The 19,431-nt window shown below is 41.0% G+C and overlaps 1 protein-coding gene across 3 annotated transcripts in view; it reads left to right on the top strand.

Annotated features, from left to right (window-relative positions):
* DAB1 (DAB adaptor protein 1) overlaps window positions 1–19,431 on the top strand; it is a 195,579-nt gene that overhangs the window by 87,765 nt on the left and 88,383 nt on the right. For all 3 annotated transcript variants that reach the window (XM_090146727.1, XM_090146730.1, XM_090146728.1), the window contains one exon: window positions 12,155–12,354. In XM_090146727.1, coding sequence (XP_090002853.1) covers window positions 12,288–12,354 — 67 coding nt within the window. In that variant the 5' untranslated portion in view covers window positions 12,155–12,287. The remainder of the gene's footprint in view (window positions 1–12,154; window positions 12,355–19,431) is intronic.

Raw genomic sequence — 19,431 nt, 5'->3', positions numbered from 1 at the left:
AATTATGCTGTTTGACATGAGGAATCTATTTTGAACTTGTAGTGTATGCACAATCTGTTTTCTGCCCTTCCTTTCTCAAAATTGTAGCCTGAAATATTATGGTGGAATGCAAAGGCTGTGCTTTAATCTTCATTTGCCTTTTTGCTGAATACTGCCAGGGTATTTTTAAATAGAGAGTAAAATTGGAAGTTGGCAATATTTGGCACTGAATCCCTGTAGAAATGGCAGTCAGGATATGACTTTGGAGTCATAAGTAAAACCAGATGAAATCACACATCTTAATGATGATTTTAAAGAACACGTAAGCGAAATTTCTGCCTTAATTTGGTTATATGGGCAGCGGGGGGAAGGTTTGTAATAGTTGTATAGATACAAAGCTGTGAATGAACTTCTTCAATCTGTTTATCCAAATGTTCTTTAATGGATAAGAGTAGAAACAAATTAGCTGGGAGTTAATTATTGAGCTCCAAACAGAGTTGTTCTTCAAATAATGCTCTGAAAGCTCTGAACTGCTTTGTGTTTTAGTGCTGAACGGACGGGCAACTGCCATAAAACTGTGGGTCTCTGCTGTGGCCCTCAAGGTGCGTGTGTTAACAGCATCACTCAACTGTAGGAGTCTATAGAGTTATAGAGTCATTAGAGTTGGAAGGAACCCTTAAAGGCCATCAGGTCCCACTCCCTGCAGTGAACAGGGACACCTCCAGCTCCATCAGGTGCTCAGGGCTCCATCCAGCCTGACCCTGAGTGTCTCCAGGGAGGGGGGCACCCACCAGCTCTCTGGGAAACCTGTGCCAGCGCCTCATCACCCATACAATAGTAAAAAAAACCTTCTTCCCTTATAACCAATCTAAATCTAAAAGCTTAGAGAGGACCTCTAGATTGCCTAGTCCAACCCTTTCAAATATCCTTTCAAAGTCATCCATCTGGTGAAAATAACATGGGGGAAAACAACCTACAGTTATCCAAAACACAGGTGGATACCCTTTCCTGTTCCTGGCTGCGTTGCAGGTATTCTGAACTTATCCTCTTGAGCCTTCTGTCATTATCTTGGGCAAAGTTATGAGATTTTGAGCTATCCTCCTTACACGCAACTAAACTGGCTTGGAATTTGGGGTTTTGGAGTTTGGGACCAGCACTGTGCTGTTCTGCTTGGCAGTGCTGCCTGTGCAGAGCAACTCAGCTGTGTGTGGTTTGTGGAGAGGAGCTGAGAAAGCAAGACAGAAACTTTTCTTGGCTGAATGTCAAATCCCCTAATGAAAGTTTTTGGTTCAAAGATGGACCACTGTGTTTTTGTGTTTTAGTTTATTTACTGAAGTATTCAGCTGTTTGTAATAATGGGAACTCTGAGCGTTCAAGGCCTCAGGACTGTTTTGTTTTGTTGGTTTTGTTTTTAATACTTTTTGATATTGCCGAGATACAAAGAGGCCAGAAAGTCACAGCCAGAGTTGGATGTCCTCTTTTTTTTTCCTATCCTTTCCTTCCAGAGTCTTGTTGAGAGATCTTCACCTCTGCTCAGTACTTACCATGTATTGCTAAGTAACTTGCAGAAGGAACTGCTGCAAGAATGCAGCTTACAAGCCAAATTCAAGAGGCACTGCAATACGGTTGTGGTACACCCACATGTCCTCTTTTTACTCTGTTATTATACACACACATAAAGTGTAAATTACCATTGCGTAGTCACATGCATCAGTGAAGAAATGCTGAAATTAATGTTGAGTTGCAAAGTTGTGAGTGAATGGTGGTGCAGTCACGTAGTAACTTTTCTTTCCGCTTGATCTTTGTGCAAAGGAACTGATCTGTGCTTGGGATAAATTAGAACTGGATGGGACAGGCAGCCACTGTTTGCAGGAAACTCTTTGTTGCATCCTGAGCAAGGTGGGAGGAGGAAGGGATGATCTTTAGGACAAGGGGGAATGGTTTTAATCTGAGACAGGGGAGGTTTAGGTTGGATATTAGGAGGAAGTTTTTCACACAGAGGGTGGTGAGGCACTGGAACAGGTTGCCCAAGGAGGCTGTGGATGCCCCATCCCTGGAGGCATTCAAGGCCAGGCTGGATGTGGCTCTGAGCAGCCTGGTCTGCTGGTTGGCGACCCTGCACATAGCTGGGGGTAGGAACTAGATGATCATTGTTGTCCTTTTTAACCCAGGCTATTCTAGGATTTTATGATCTCATGCCTCAGGGCGGCAGAGTGTGGTGCTGGAGATTGAACTGTATGAGTGCATCTGCTATATGGCATGAGAGATTGCAGCTCCAGTAGATACACTTTGATTTTGGCTTTGGCTTTATTACAAGGCACTAGACTGTTGTTATTGTGGGTGTAGTGATTAATTATTATATATTTTTTTAAATTAAAGAATATGATGCATCATGGGCCTTTTTAAAATCCAAGCAGGATGAAGAATTCACTGCAGATGATACTGTGGAAAAGCTTTGCAAGAGAAGAGCAATCAAGTAGGGGTAATTAGAGTTACTGTTTAAATATGCAGAATGGAAAAAGCGTATCTGGAAAAGCATAGTGAGGTTTATAACAGCGGAAGACTAATGTAAGAATGATTTGTAAGCAATAAAATTACATCTCCCTGACTTTGTGAGTACAAAATAATAAGCATTATGGAATAATGGAGGCTGTAATAGGTTATAAACTTAGTGATATGTGATTTTACCGTTAGATTTTACCTGAAGGGGATAGATTGTCTAAACGCTGATTGTAGCTGAGCTAAGTGAGGATTACAGGTATTTGGGATGTGTGCAGTAAGGGAGGAGAATAATTGCTCAGATAACCTGCTAGCGGCCAACTCAGAATAATGATGTGAAGCTGGACTCTGCTCACTGGTTTAACATCTTCCTTCTGTTCTGCCTGAATGTTTGAAAGACTTGGGAGAGTAGAGATGTGAGTCCTACTGCTTCGTGCCATTTATAATGGCTTGGTGAAGAATGGAAGAGTGCACCTTTAAGCACAAACCTTCCTTGGCAGGGAGGTGGGTAGGATGGCCTTCAAGTTCTTCATCATCTCTGATTTCTGTAAAGCTGTCACTATTGTCGTTAATTAACCTCAGTGGGTGGTGCAAGCATTGCACATCTTCCAAAACTGCCATTGTTACTGCCTGCTATTTAGTTGTGGAAGCAGAAAGAAACCAAAGCAAACTTTCACATGAGTAGAGGTGCTTAACCCAAAGGTCCTGGCCAGCTTCCAGGTGAAGTAATTAACTTCCACCTTCTTGAATTCCCTCCCGTTTTAATTGAATTAGATATTCTTCACCTTTTGGCTTTAAGCTCAGTTGCTAAAACAGCAAAGTTTTTCACTGCAGCAATCTTCATTTCATATTAAATTATATTATCCCTCTAGACTGTTTTAATTGTACCAGGTGTTTCAGGAAAGCAGTACACAAGGTCAGCCAAAATCTCACCTGCTTTTAATTGATTTTCTTTGCTGTGCTGAAAGGCACTCATTTGCTGGCACTCCTGATTGCTCTCTCACCCTATAGGGCTTGTAGAGGCTGTGTAATCGAAGAGAGTTTAAAATAACATTGTAGATTTCCACTGCATCCAGGAAGCCCTCTCTTTGCCTGCCTGTGACTTCCATCTCGTGTGTGTTGTTGCTGAGCTCCAGGGCATCACTGAGAGGTTAGGCTTCATGTGTGCTCAGGTGCTTTGCTGGTCACTGAGGATGCTTCCTGCACTGCAGAAACAACCTGTAAACAAGGGGATCTGTGCTGCCTCTCCCCTGATTACAGCTTAGTTTGTAGTGTGCCAGGAACTTCTGTTCAGGCACTGGAGCCTAAATAATTGATTTCTTACCGTGTGCCACTGCACTGCGTTTTGAAACCCAGGCTCTGTGGTTGATGTGTGCTGTGATTCTGCAGTGATTTTAATTAATGAGTGCAGATATCCTAAAGATGTATGAAATATGAGAGTGAATACATGGTTTAATTCCGAGAAGTTAATATGTGGACGATACAAATCTTTGATACGGATAAAATTCAGATTAGTTCACTTAACGCTTCACCTGGCCCTAATGATACCTAAATTTAGAACTTGCAAGCACCGCTGCCTGTAATCAGAATATGTTTTACCCTGCATAAAATAGAATTACTTCAGTCAATTCGCATTAGCCGAGTCTGAATTTTGTGTCTGTTTGGATTTAGTTGCTCTCTGCTGATGACAGAGCTCTGTTTGGCTTTTTGTTTGACCCGGACATGTGCATCTTTCTTATTCCTATCAATCTTACGTTGTTCAGTGTACTCCTGACACTGAAAATCCAAGGATCGTGGACCTGTATTAGGTTACAAAGTGCACTTCTTGTACCTCTAACATTTACTTTTGGGCATTAGGATTTTTTTTCCCCAGATGATAGCCTGGTAAAGGATTTTGTTGGAGCTTCCTACTCTAACCTCTCTGAAAATTCTTGAAAGAAGAAACGTAAGGCACAAGAAGGCAAGTGTATCTTTGTGGGAAAGTCTTAAAAAGAAGTAGTGTAATGAACAGATCTGAGTCTTTTTTCTTTTTTCTTTTTCTTCTCCCAGTTGAGCAGTACATACCTTGCAAGCAATTGCACAGAAATCTTTTTAAAAAGGAGAATCCCACACATGCTGTGGCCAATAAATGTGCTTTCTACAGCAACCTATCCCCTTTCTCTGTATTAATTCCACAGGATCTCAATGAACTGATATAAAGCTTTTTTATCATGGGCTTGATTCTGTTGATAGGCAAAGAGTGAGGATGAAAACAGCATCTTGTCTTCCTGCACTGTATGAGACCAGTTCATATTAGATAAAGGCATAGATCTGCTGTTGCTCCAGCTTGCCTTTTTTCTTTCTTTGTCTTTCTTTTTAACTAATCTATTTTTCATGTGTCTTATGTTTTTTTCCTTGAATTGAGAGAAATGCATTCAGTTTAGCAGTAGGAGATGCATGGGTTTTGCACTGCATACTTGTTTTCTTGATGATGTATTAAGCAACGGATCCTGAAAAGCTGCTGGCGTGAAGGTTTGCAGATTTACACCAGTGATTTTTACTGTGTTTTATAGATAGCCTTTAAATGCCTTGCAGGTCGACTGTTTTTGAAATGGATAAAAGTGTGCTAATTCCTTCAAGGTAAATCAGAAGGATTATGACATCTAGGAAGAAGAAACTGCCAGACGGTTCATGAGCAATAGAACCAGGGCTGACCCAGTAGCATCTCTAAAGCTTCCAACAGAATTGCCTGAGGAGGCTGCCAAGAAGCCAGATGCTGCTGCTGGAAAAATACCTTCTGTAGCTTGGCATTTGTCCTGTAATTGCTTCCAAGAGAGAGTAAACTATAGCATGACAGTGGAAGGTGAATGGCTCCTCTCTGCATGCGACTTGGGTAATTTTTAAAAATGTTTAGAAAATAAGCATGATTTTGTGATGCATTACCACTCAAGTAGGTGTAGTTAACTCTCCCAGCTGAATAGTATCAAGAACATCTCTTATTTTTTAATATTTTCTTCTCCTTTTTTTTTTTTTTTCCCTGACATTTTAGCCTGGCAGTAGCTTGATATTTCTTTTCAGTAATTCCTTTGGCAGGATCTCTAAATGATCACTTAGGCTTTGATTTCTTCCAGTGCGTGATGTGGCCATGCAGGCCACATACTTGAAATCGTCAGGTTAGGGTTTTGTATTTTGTTTTATTTTTGTTCCTTTGTATATTTTCCAACAGTGAAACTTCTCCATTAAAACCTAGTAGCTGTTCCCAAGTACACTGGTCTGGAATCACCTGTTGCCCACCTCAACTGTCAAATGGAATAATCTTTGTGAGCAACCCTGCTGGTATGAGGGCTTGAGCATTTATATGGGATTATCAAAAGTATTTCTGTAACTAAGGCTCATTTACTGGGGTATTTAAAATCCTGATATCTTTCAGTTGTTGAACAACGGCGTAACACCAATTTTTTGCCTGGATGTGCAAATTCATGCTCGCTGTCCCAGAAAGCTTTTTGCTTTTTCCTCTTTTCTCTGCAAGTCAATGAACTTTGGTAGAAGTCTGGTCAGTAGGCCTGGTGTAATAAATCAGAAGTCCATTTATAGTGAGGTGAAGTCCTTTGATTAGTTTTCCTCTTACTTAACTGTTAGGGGCAAGGGCTGAGTGCTGACAAATGGCAGCGAGGAAAGATCCTGGCAGAGGAGTTTTTGTTGCTGACAGAAAGGAAGTTTGCTTTACTTTGGTGTCATGTCAGGAAGCATTCGGGAAATTGAAGAGCACGATGTATAGGTTAACTTACGGGACTGAGCAAATATAAAAGGAACCTGGAAGAGTTGGTGTGAATTCATGTCCTCTAGGAGGGCCAGTGCAAAGCATTGCTTCAAGATCTGCTTTAGAGTTCAAAGTACAGCTTGACTTAGATCTTGTGTGGGTGTTGCGTTATATTTTATTTAAAATGGATGAGGAGTTGAGTCCCAGTTTGGTATTCCTTGCAATAGTAAGAAAGTGATCTTGAAATTAAAAGAAAAGGCTGAATTAAGATATTCCTGTAAAGGACGGGAGATGAGTAATCTGCCTTCAATTTACCGTGCAACTTTAAATCCTGCTGAGCTGTCCAGGATGTGAGGCATTTAATTCTGTAACCTTTTCTTCCAATTAGAAGCACGGATTCTGATTGCAAGGAATTTGCATTTAAATATAAAATGTGGTGTCTGTGACATTGCTGTTACCTTCTCCCTGGTGATGTTCCTGACTGCATACTTCCCATCTTCCTTCGGCGTGATGATTGCACCACTGCGCTTTAGTAATCATTTAACAGCTCTAATTACAGAATACTGTGATCCCAACTGTGTACTTTGTCCTTTTTCCCTTCTCAGTCTTCACTCTGTTTCTTTGGTGTCGAAAGGATCACATAAGAGCTGTTTTCCTGCTTTGCAAAAATAAACTCCAAAGACCCTGGTTTGGTAATGTACAGATTTGCATTTTCACATTGCTTTAGAGCTAATGGCAGAGTGGTTTAGACCAATAGGGGTTGGTTGGTTTGATGTCGTTTACATCAGTCATGCCAGCATAACTTCTCTGACACTAAAGCAGATCCACCAGCATAAAATTGGTGTAACTCCAACTCCATTAAAACCCGTGGAGTTACGCCAATAGAAATCAAATGCAATGCTATCGATTTTGTGCTGGTGTGGCTTTATGGGCTGTAATGGAGGCAAGGCAGCTTCCTGCTGGTGGAGGTCAGAATGCAGCCAGGTTATGCCTGGGCCGTGTCTGAGCACTTGCTGGCTTGGGTTCTTGCTTTCACTTATCCAGCGTTATCAGAAATTCTTTATCTTCTCAGCGTCGGGGTCAACAAAGGAGTATGTGCATAGAGGAAAGTCTGAATGAGGGGACAGCTGTTAGCAAAGCCCATGGAAGGGGTGGTAGGTGCTGTGTTCCAGAGCTGAAGCTGGTGCTGGGCTGCTGGAAATGAGGAGCCTGGATGAGGAGCTACGAGATGTGGTTTAGTAGCTTGTGGTACTAATAGGAATGGGAAGGCAGTTGGACTAGGTGATCTTGCAGGTCGTTTCCAACCTTGTGATTCTATGATTCTATGAAATCAGGCTGAGGGCAACTTTCAGTTTGAAAGCGCTGAAAGAAAAAGTCCCAATATTTTTCTCTTGGTCTTCCAACTAATTGGTGCAAATCTCTTTGGTGCCTTTTCTCTTTGCATCTATAAAAGTATCTGAATATCCTTCCTTGGAGAAATGGTGAGCTGACGTTGTGCAGTTCGTCACGAGCACCAAAGTTTGAAAGCATATCTCACAAACTCTCTTACAGAAGTCTCTTTTGCTTTGCACTTATTTTCAAGAATGCTATCTGTGATATAAAATAGAAACTGTTATATTCGAGGGAACTTTTAGTAATTTCCCATTCAAAATGCTTATGAAATCAGTTCATTCGTGTGAACAGTATCTATTTCATCCAGTCAGCATTTTCTAAGAGAAGGAAATTTGCAGCACTTCTGGTGAATAAGCGGTGAAGTGAAGTGCGGTATTTGCCACTACAAGGAGTGATTTCCAGGAGGAATTTCAGTAATTATTCCTGCTGTCATTGGAATACTAATAAACATCTCACTTTGGAAATATGCTGTAGGTCAATTTTTTGGCAAGATGCTGTTCTTGTTGTAAATCAGCTCCAATGGTGCTGCTCGCACCATCTGAGGAGCGCGTAGCATGCCTGGAAGATGCCCTAGAGACACAGTAATGAGGCACACTGTAAACCACAAAGAACTTAATAAACTGATATGGGCCACAGTTGCCAGAAGGTTATTTTGAAAACAGGGGTTTGAAGAACTGGAGATTTGAGGAACTCATCTTGTTGGAGTGGGGGGGAAAACCCAAGGATGGAAAATCTCCTGCAGCAGCAGAGAGCTGGTGTGGTGTGCTGTCCATGGGCAGGTCTCCCCAGGTGAGGCTCTGTGCTCAGGTGCTCAGCCTCTGAGCAACAGTTCTGTCCCTGGATAGCAATCCTTCACACTTCAGCTGTTTTCAATTTTCAAGGGTCTTTTAAAAATAATTTCGTTACTTATATTTTGCCCTTTCGATATTTCAGGTGTTGCTTTACACTTGCAAAGTATGTGCATTCATATTCCTTTCCAGGTGATTTTAGGGATGCTTTGGAAGAAAGGAAAGGAATTTCAAAGCTGCAGGCATCTAAGGGCTGAGGATGGCAGTAGGATTTCTGTCAAACCCCTGTGTGGGGAGTGCCAACCTCTCATGAAGGACCTGCTGGGTCCCACTCTGGGGCCATGGAGAACCTAAATACCTAGGGAATGCCAGGGCTTAGTTACAAAACCTTCCTAAGGCTGCTTTTCCTTTACATAAGCAGATGGAAGCTGCTTTTAGGAGAGGGAAATTCTGAAGTTTTAAAGCCCTGAAGCCAGAGGGAAGCATTCAGATCATGCTATGTGACCCCTTGTCCTTTGGGCTGGGGGAAGCCCACCCCAAAGGCTTTCCAATAGCTCAGTGGAGTGTGGGCAAGAAGACAAAGAACAGTGCAGAAATCTTGGTTTTACACACACACAGCTGAGGGATGGGAGGTTCAACCTGTGCTAATCCTGACTGCAGAGGGAATCTACAGAAGTATTTCTTCGCTGAGGCTTTAGGTCTTACATTGGCGTAGGAGTAATGCAGAATGCAGGCTTAAGACTTCTCTTGGAATTAAAAGCCAGTTAATTCCAAAATGCGCCGATTGTGTTCCTGCTGTATCCACTTAATAAGGGAATAGAAAATGTCAGTATTTTGCTAAAACGAAGAGCGGAATCCTCTTTAGGAAAAGCTGAGACATGCACATAGCATTGTAGTAGCTGGAACAGCACACGAGAAGATCATTAAGAGTGGCTACATTTAAGATTAGAGCTCTTTAATATTATTGTTATTATTACTAAAAATGCTGCTAACGAAATTTCGCCTTCAGAACAGGGAAATGTGGCAGAGCTGCTCGAAGCTTGTGGCATCTCATTGCTAGAACACATGCTGCAGTGCTGGCCACAGTTGGGAGGCTGTACTATTTAACAGCAGTGACCTAGATTGGAGGAGACAATAAAAGCTGTTGCGGTGAGGAGCAGATTGACTGCCGTTCTCATCTGGGTAATAAACAACTGAAATATGGACAGGGTATGGAAGTTTACTAACGTAGCTTACATAAAGGCCTATACTTTGGGAGGAATTGTCGCTGTAGCAAATTCAGTTTGAACTGTAGCTTCATCTGACAGATGTTTATGTGTTCCTGTTACAAAGATGTCTATTGCTTTATTCAAAGATCTCTGAGCCCGGGAGAGTATGACCTGATTAGGTTTTAAAGTAAATCAATACGTGAACCTGTCCAGAAATAGACACGCATTTATTTTTTTAAAATATTACTCAGTGGGAGAGCCTCGAGGGGATACAGCTTTTCTGGAGGGTTTCAGATGAGATAGCACTCATACGTTGTTGTCTTAAAATATTCAGTGCCGTTCAGATAGTATTGCTCCAGCTATTCTGTTGATAGCAGCTGACAAGAGGAGATGAAATTCTGGGTGCTTTGTACCCAAACACAGCCTTTAGGACACTGAAACTTGCTTAATTCTTGACCCTGTGGGTAGTTTGTATTTCTTTTAGATTTTTTCTTTCTTCTGATTTTATTATAAAGGGACCTATTAGAAATATTTTCCTTTTGTCGTGCGGTTCCTCTTAGTGCTTCGTGCCAGCTAACCTTTAGGAAAACATAAACCCAAACTCTAGAAAAATAAACTGTCAATCCAGCTGTGACTTGAGAGATGCTTTAAGTAAGTGCCACTGAGCTGGAAAGCTGAATATGAAATGGGGTTGTGCAGGGGGAGGGGACGGGGACGTGGGCAGCAGGGGACATCTGTTCTCTCCCTGTTTGCTGGGGGATTGCAAGGATTGGTGCAGAACTGGCTCCTGCAGAGGAGTCCCACAACCCCCTGCCTGGGGACTCATTGCCTTCCTCCATTTCTCCTCGGTCAACCTGTACTTGCATTTCCATTTCTGCTGTTTTCTTAACTAACAACACCAACAGTGTTTTTAGTTTATTAAAGCACACTGAGAAGGTGTATATAGCAAGCACTCCAGCTTAGATTTGTAAGTTGATTGGTTTTCTCTTCCTTCTTTTTGCTCTTCTGTACTTCCTCAGACTCCACGGAGGAGAAATACAGAATTTCGTATTTCAAAATCAGTTCAGCAGATTTGGAAAAGCTATCTCTGAATATTCTATAACAGGCATACAGATTTGAAGAGCTTATTAAAGAAAACCCCCGACACACTTCAGCTATATTAAATCACTTCACATAGTGCGTGGCAATGTAATGTTACTGAAGCATTTTAAAATGTGAAAAGAGGGTGGATTTGAAAGTACGAGTGGCTTCGTGGCCCTTGCTGTGGAAAGTGATTTAAACTGTCCAAGTTATTTCAATTTTTAAGTGCATTACTTCCTTAAATTACTGAGAAGTGCCATTAGCAAATGTATTTAACTGCCATTAATCTCTGGCCAGCTAACCAGCCGATATGCTGGGTTAATTTCTTTATTAAATGCTTATTTAATAACTGGGCACCTGTTCAGACAGCGCAGATGGACTTGGCTGTAATTGCACTAATAATGGAGAACGTTTTCTCCAAAAGAAGGACAAGATGAAGTGTTCAATGAGGGAGCATCGTGAGAAATGGCTTTGGGACAGTGTGATCTGCCCTGAGCAGGCCAACAGAGCTCATTGTTCTGAGCAAGAAGAGCTGGAGCAGTGCTTTAGTCTTCATTGAGTTGTTTAATCCTTGCTTGTTGCTTGCTGATGCAGCCCAAGCTTCCCCAGCACACATCTGGGGCTTCACAGCCAGAACATTTCTGCATCTTACCAGCAATAAACATTTCTGCATCTCACCAGCAATAAACATAGCTTTCCCCAAATGCTACCATTTCACCCGGTATAAATAGTACTATTGCATTTAAATAGTGCGTAAACTGTAAGTTGAATTAACTGTCTTTTCAAGGATGTGTATTTACAGATAAGTATTTGAAGGAATAAGTGCTAGGTGAGTGAAAGGAATTTCAGCTTTACTAAACAGAGGCAGATTCTTTCATACCTGAAACATGCGCATTATCATAAGCAAGATGTATTGTGTGTTCAGAACGACAGATGTGTACGTTTTTCATTTGACTTTGTTCAAGTAATAGAATGGAAGTATTGAAAGAGCATTTGAGGAGTACAGATGTGAGTTTAATATCTGGCAAGATGTTTTCACCTTGTAATTGCGGCGTTTAAGAATTGAGATGCAGAATTTGTTGCTGTTGGTGACATTGCCATCTACTTCCCAGAATGTAATCCTTGGCCTCCAGCTGCTGGCTTGGAAGGATGGGGCTTTGTGCACTTCTGGTGTTATCTCTCACCCTTGGAGACATCTCCAACAGCTGTAAATGCCCGTGTTTAATCATTTACAAATGCAGACTGTGCAATCAGGCATTCTCTGTCTGTAGATAGAGAATTTCATAGGCTTCATGAGGTTGGAAAAGACAATTAAGGTCATCAAGTCCAACCGTCAACCCATCACCATCATGCTTACTAACCCTGTCCCTCAGTAAGCTTACAATGCCTTTTTGCCTTTTCTATTATTATTATTATTATTAATGTTTTAAACTCAGAAAATGACTGCTACTTTTTGTTTCCTTTAACAGCACTCGAAGGGACTGAATGAGATGAACTGTTTGGGTTATAGTATCTGAAAGGCTCAATTATTCTCTTGGAGACATATTCTAAATGAGCCTGACCGAGATACTGGATCTGTGTGAAGAGGACTAAGGATATAGGATGTCAACTGAGACAGAACTTCAAGTGGCTGTTAAAACCAGCACAAAGAAAGACTCCAAAAAGAAAGGTAGTGTCTGGTTTTTCTTTATCCTTATGCATCTTCTACATTATTTCAACCACCTTTTATGCATCTATGGTTCTTCTGTTGTCTATGCACTCCATGGAAGTATAAGTTGTTAAGTCCAATGGAAGCCTTGCCTAGTCTGAGGATATATAATGTCAGAAACCAAATCCTATATTATTAAAATATGTTTAAATTGGAAGAAGGAAATTCTGTGTTACCCTCCGTTACTTTTTACTTTACTTGCAATTGTTTCACAAATGGAAACATGGCTAAAAAAAATTACTTGTAGCAAAAGATAGCTGTTTTTCTTTGTTGTTAATTACATTTTCTTCTAAAGTCTTTGTTTCTACTTCGTTTTGAACTAACCAGAGCTTAAAAGGGCTCTTTGTTGCTGAAGTTTCAGTCTTGCTGACGTTCTGTGAAGTTACAGAGAACTCAGTAGCTGTCTATAGGGAGATCAGTCCAGTAAAGGAAATAGAAACGAGGAGGAGGAGGAAGATCCAGTAAATTAAGGAGAAGATACAAATAAATGCATGGCTGGGTGATTTCAGATTTTTAATTACAAATTTACATTAGATTCTAGATTAGGGCAGTTATTTGGACTGATAAACATGAGATGTGTGTTTGTATGAGCTGGTGCTTCCTGAATGGGAGTTCTACAAGACTTTGGTGGAGATTTTTATTCTTATATTTCTTATATTTCTGTTGGTGTTTTTACTGCTCTTCTTTTTTAAATACCATTGAACTTGGAAGCCAAGACCTTGAATTCCAGTGGCAATTTATGTTGTTTGTTGTAGCTGTTTTGTATTTTTAACCTACAGTGACGTTGAGATTGAAGCTGAATTTAATGTGCATTGCTAAAGCTAAAAGGAAAAGTAGTAAAACAGCAAAACCAACTCAATAATCTAACAGTTTTCATACTTGAGATAAAAAGATTGAAACCTGTGTGTATTGCAAATTAAAATCATGCTAGGTATCTGATAAATAACTTGTTTGACTTCTGGGCAGCTATACCATTTACTGTGGTGTTTCTGCCAAGCTGATGAAGCCCTTGTGATTGGGATAGCTTTTGTATCAGAGATCTTGATATTAGACTATTGTAAAAGCCACAGCAATGGAACAGTTTAAAGATGTATTTCAGTGGATGGTTTACAGTCCTTATTGCTCTAGGCCTTGACTCACATGGAAGAAGTGGTTCATTTGAGATAAAAAGAAGCTGTAGTTTGGGAAGACATAAATAGGGGAACTTTGATGTAGATGGGAATGTGATCTGAGGGAGAAGCTCATCAAGGCAAGTAGAGAAAGTAAAGCTGATAAATTTGAAAATATCAGTGTTTTTTATGATACAGATAACATCTTTTTGATGTGGGTCTCCTATGTCATTTCTTCTGCTGGAGGGTGAAAGTTTTGAAAAGAGCAAACAGCTGTTACAGCAACTCGATGTTTGTTAATAAAATATTCAATATCTGTCTTTTAAATCATTTTCACAGATCATAATAACAGGATGCTCTGCACAAAATCTCATTCTAGCCCCCACATGGAAAATCTGAGAATTACCTTCACTGCTGAGAAAAAAGCACAAAATACATTCTGTGGCAGCAATCAGAGCTCCCTGCAGCATGCAGGAGTGTCTGAGGTGCTAGAAGGGACAGTGTGCAGCAGTGCATCTCCAGAAATGATCATGCTCAATGCTGTGGGCATATCTGCTCACATCCAGCCCTCTGGAAGCCTCGCTGTACACGGAGTGCTTTGGACAGATGAGGTGTACAGTTCTGACAGTGTTTGCTGTTCCAATCACATGCAGTGAAAAGTCAAAAGAAACTTGGTGTGCTCATTTGTTTGTTGCTGGGTTGTGTATATTTGTGTGTATTTCAACAAATGAGCTCTCTGGAAAGTGTGAATGATGGATGTGTGGCAAGCAGGAGGCTTCTTTCCCGAGTTCATTACTGCAAGCTGCAGCAGGTAGCAAGCACTGGCATGAGGTTTCTTGTGTCTCATCAATGAGTTTGATTATTCAACAGAGCTGAGTACTCCCAAGAAATTACTCTCTGCTTTATAAACAGAAGTTTCAACTCTGATGTATTTTCAGTGGATCAGGTTTTGTGCTTCTGCAAGAGACGTACATCTAATTCTATTCAACAGGTGGGAGGGAGGATCTTCCTACCTTTCATTTCTGCCCATCTGGAGGTTCTCCTGCTGGCTGCAGTAACAGCACTGTGCTTAGAGCAGTGAGTTTCCTAAGAGTTTCCTTGTGGAATGACTCCCACAGGTGTATCCCGTGCTGAAGATCTGTGCTGCAGATGGGGTGTGTGGCTCCTGCATGGATATGGATTTTATGGGATCTTACAAAGGTCTCTTTCTGGAGTCATATGCAAAGCAATTCTCTTACAAGAGATTATTTAAAACATTTCTCATTTGACACAATGTTTTTTACAGCCATAGGTCTTAAAGTCCTCTCTGCAAGTCTCTGGTCTTTCTGTTATCATCAGAGCTGGTTTGTATGGCAGTTTTCTGCTCTATTGGTAAGAGAATTCCTAGAGTTAGGACAAAAACTTACATGTGAAATCATCTCGGAAACTGCTATATAAGTAAAATCTCAGCTGTAAAACTCCAGTGTTCTATAAAGAAGTTCAATACTAACACGATAACATCAATCTGTAATTTTTCAATCAAGGTATTATCACTATGGGTAATCTTAAAAATAGGTTGTTGAAAGCCAAGTCCTTATTTTACCTTATATTGATGAATAAATGCTCCAGAATTTGATGGGCTCTGGCAAAGATAGTTGCTCGTGTTCTCAGCACACAGCAGGAATTTAACCGACTGGAAGGTGTTGCTTTTTGCTCCATGTATCATCAAGGTGTTGAGCAGCTGGGGATCCATGTTTTGCTGTGACCCGCACAACCCTCCTTCCTACACTTCACTCCATCTTAGGAGCTTACAGTGCACTCGATGTTATTAGAGGAGATTATATTGCTGCCAACCCCAACCTCCAGCACTAATCTTCGTGCCACTCATGCCTGATATCTGCTGGTAGCTGTGTTGTAACTACGGTTTTTAAGAACTTAGTCAAATTCTAAAAGGCATCCTGAAGAGGTTTCATGCTACTCTGTGAAATGAAATCATGCAAAATCCTTGGGAGATTTAGAAAGCTCTGGTCTCGGACTTCCTTGGTGATTCCTTTTGGTGTGTGATCTTTGCCAGAAATCATGGAATCTTTAAGAAGAATAACAAATAACATTCTAGTTAGTTTGTTTTTTGTTTATGTCATCTGGTTCATTGAGTGGGTGAATAAACATCACGTGTTTGTAGCATTCCTGTTGGGGAAAAAAGAAGTCCTTATTAGCCAGAGCATTTAGATACATAAAACATGGTTATATTGTAGTACATCAGGGGGTAAAGGCCATTTTATAAACATGTACAGATTAATGAATCAAATTGAAAACAAATTGCCTTAAGCCTATTGGAATTAAAATTGATTTAGAAGCTTCTTCGGGGGAAACGTGATGCACTGATGGTGAATCCACACTGACGACTACACTGCACGATCTGCTCACAGAAAATTAGACAGGAAAGCTGAAGAGGAAGGCTTGTAAGGGAGTATGCCAGGCTGCCAAATTTGAACTCTGTCTATTTCTGCTTGTGGCAAGCCAGGAAACTTTTCTAGGGATTTGGTTTCTTGCTGTTGCGCTCAGATTCTGTAATTGTTCTATTGGAAGCTTAAGAATGTCTTTCTTTCTTTCTTTGCAAAGTCAACTCTTACTGCAGTCTCTGTATGGACTCTGTAGCAAGACTTGAGGCAGTGCTGAAAATGGCACGGTCTTCTGAAAACAGAAGCAAATAAGTCAGGCCTCTTGACAACCACTGTAGCAATCTTTGATGCTAAGGATCCCCGTGGGCAAAATTCCCTTATTTAATAGGTTTCCACTGCAGTGCACTGGAAGCACGTGGCATCTAGCAGCAGATTCCAAGGAGGCATGCTGCCAAGCTGGGGATTGCCTTCACCAGCCAGTAAGACTTGCAAGCTGGAGGGGCTGGGATGCAGCACAGCTCTGCTGGAGCTCCTTACAGCCATCACATTGAACTGAATGAATATACAGGTCCCACAGCTGTGCTTGAGGAGGGAAGGAGTGAGTGGGTTTTGTGCAATGCACTTCCCAATGCCAGGTAAGGAATAACCCTGCTTGCCCTGCCAGGAACAGGGGATATGCTCCCTGCAGTGCTCTCTTGGGGCTGGAAGATGCGAGTTTGATCCTACTGAAATCAGGGCATTGCAAAGAGCATAAGCATCCTGCTTTAGTGTGTGACTACTAATTAAAAGGGAGTGCAGGGGCTTCAGGACCACTCCCGTGTGTCAGATCAGGCTGCTGGCTAATCACATCCATTTCACAGATCCTTTAAACTCTAATGAGAGACTGAAGTCTATCTAGCCATCTGAAGGAAACCCTTTACATCCCCAGAAGCAAAACTGTAGTCATACTAAGATCAAACAGGACATTCCTACTTACTTTAGAAGCCCCTGGGGATAAGGAGCCCTTAAACAAGGTTATGTTCTGTCTTTATCAGTTTTGATCATAGGTGTCTATTGCAGCCCAAGTCTTCCTTGGGGTTTCTTAGACCTCATTTGAATCTTGTCTTTTTAGCCTAATCACTATGAAATTTGAAGTTTCTGGTTGACATGAAAGTTACATTTTTGCCATACCTAGAAATCTTGACGCAGTCTTTGCAGGTTTGTTTCAAGGCTGACACTGTGCTTTACATCAATAAGCTTTATGAACAAGGACATTTGATTCATTTGATTTCTTTATTTCTATTTTCATTTTTCCGCGTTGCAATCACCTAACAACAATTAAAGCATCGTCACTGTTCCAGCTGTCAGACTGTTTGGGGTTCATTTATTTTTCCGATTACATAGCGAAGATTCATGGAATCCAGCAAAATTCAAACTTGATCTGAAGAGTAATGAAAGAGGAGCACAGTCAGGAGCTCATTTCATCGACGGGGAGTGGATTTGCTTTGTTTCCTCGCAGTAGTTGTATGAGTTCTTCAATAATTTATAGATCAAGTAACTGCAACATTAATTGATACACTAATTGAGTCCACATGCCTGCCTTTAACAAATCTCTTTTGTGAAGTGGTTGCTGACAATATTAATTGCACATCTTTTGAGTCTTGTTATAAGTTATGAATTCATTCTCAAGTTGAAAGAGGGTGGGAAAATCATTAATTTTGACATTGTGTAGTTGTAATTAACACAAGTTATCCAATAACCTATCATAAATTAGAGAGCTCGTGAATTCTATTTTAAATACCATGTTCAACCAAAGGGGGATCCATGGTTGTGTTAATTGAAATGTTCTTAGAGGGAGATGGATGTTGTCTCTTGCTGCAATTACAATGTTTACTGTTATTTTTAATTGAGCGACAGGTCTGCCTAAATTAAGGTTGGAGATCTCCAACTCTGCTGTACCTCCATAGAGGAATCAATAATCTGCTGAGTGTAAGAATAACATTTCCTGAGAGCTCCCGTTACTTTACCATTTCTTTCAATATTTTAACAGTCATCAAAGCATTTCAATTGAAACCAGCAATTAGGAGCTTAACGCAACGCAGTCATTAAAAGTAGGTGGGTGTTACAGCTCTCCAAGGCTGTCTGTAGAGCAGCAAATCTGCTGGTGATGGGATCACCCACAGATCCAGCTCTGCCAATGCTGTGCATTACTGCACTGTGATGCTGCACACCAGTTCAGCTGTGTGTATTGCATTATGTCTGACATTGAATTAAAATAAGGGGGCAAGGAGCAGGGAATGGCATTTCCAAATGGGTAGAGAAGTTGGTTTTCAGAGAGACTTTTTTTTCTCTCTCTGCAGTCATTGAAAAGACTCAGGAGAAGTTTGTGTTGGGACCTTTGTGAATGAACTGTTCAGGGAAGGAAATTCCATCGTGTAATGAGTGCAGCTGAGGAGGAATGACTTAATTCACCCAGATTAGTAGCTACAATGCCTCCAGAGGTTTGGATTAGTAGAGGTTTGCTAATACAGCTCACATGGAAGTACTCTACAGGGATAAGTATGTTGATGATGATAATGCTTTTATATCATTCTGTGTGCAAAAGCATTTGCTTGCTTAATACATACTAATGAATAGTATTTCTGTCAGCGTGTTACGTTACGTGTATTTGAACATTACTGCTTTTCTAAAGGACTGTCCCTTTTCCAGGTGATGGTATGGGAAGTTCTGCAATTTATAATGTAAATGTCACAGTGCTGGTCTGTAAAATCTTGGTTAGAGGTATATGCTGGCTCGTTGGCATCTTTCCTTCTACTAATAACAGCAGTGAAGCCAAAGCCAACATCTTAGCTTTAAACTAACCTGAGATTTGGAGACAGCCACATTTCAGTTCTGTAGTTTGTTCCCCGTGGCTGTCTATACAACCTGTGCATGCCACTTTTGATACCCTTGGAGCCACATTTCTCCTCCTTGGCCATCCTTGAGCAAGCTGCTTGTTCCTTGGCATGTTTTCTCTTTCTGGTGGTGCAGATTGGTGGAGTTTTCTCTCACTCGTGATATAGACAAAGTGTTTATCCTGTTCTTACTGCCCAGGCTGGAGCACCAATCAATAGAGCTTATAGCTTATTTGCAAGTGAGCTTACGCACCTTAATGCAGAACTGTTGGCTTTTCCCAATTCATTTTATTTATGCTGTTGTGCAGTGCAGAAGGGCAGTGCTGCCAATCTGCTACCCGTTATTATTCTGAGAAGAACAGAATACCTTTTACTTCCATTTCTTGGAGACAGCATCGCTCATTGCTGCAATACAGCATTGAAAATAGGACAAGTAGGGCAAATTACCATTTGTTTGCTGTGTTGTGAAGCAGTGCTTCCTTGCTCCATGTGTATCAAGCGGAGATGTGAGCAGTGTGTGGTCTCTCTGGGCTTCGTGTTTGCTTGTGATACATGTATTATGGAGGAAAACAAGCTGTTGCTCCATCAGCACAGAGATCTGTGTGTGTAGAACCAAAAATGTTAACACAGTCGTGTTTCTAGGATCTTCTATTGGAGGGAACTGAATCTTCTGGG

The sequence above is a fragment of the Phasianus colchicus genome, chromosome 9, assembly GCF_987193195.1.
Source record: "Phasianus colchicus chromosome 9, bPhaCol1.hap1.1, whole genome shotgun sequence".
NCBI classification, from domain to species: domain Eukaryota; kingdom Metazoa; phylum Chordata; class Aves; order Galliformes; family Phasianidae; genus Phasianus; species Phasianus colchicus.
The sequence above is the reverse complement of the archived record's forward strand: the minus strand, read 5'-3'. Positions and strand labels throughout refer to the sequence as shown.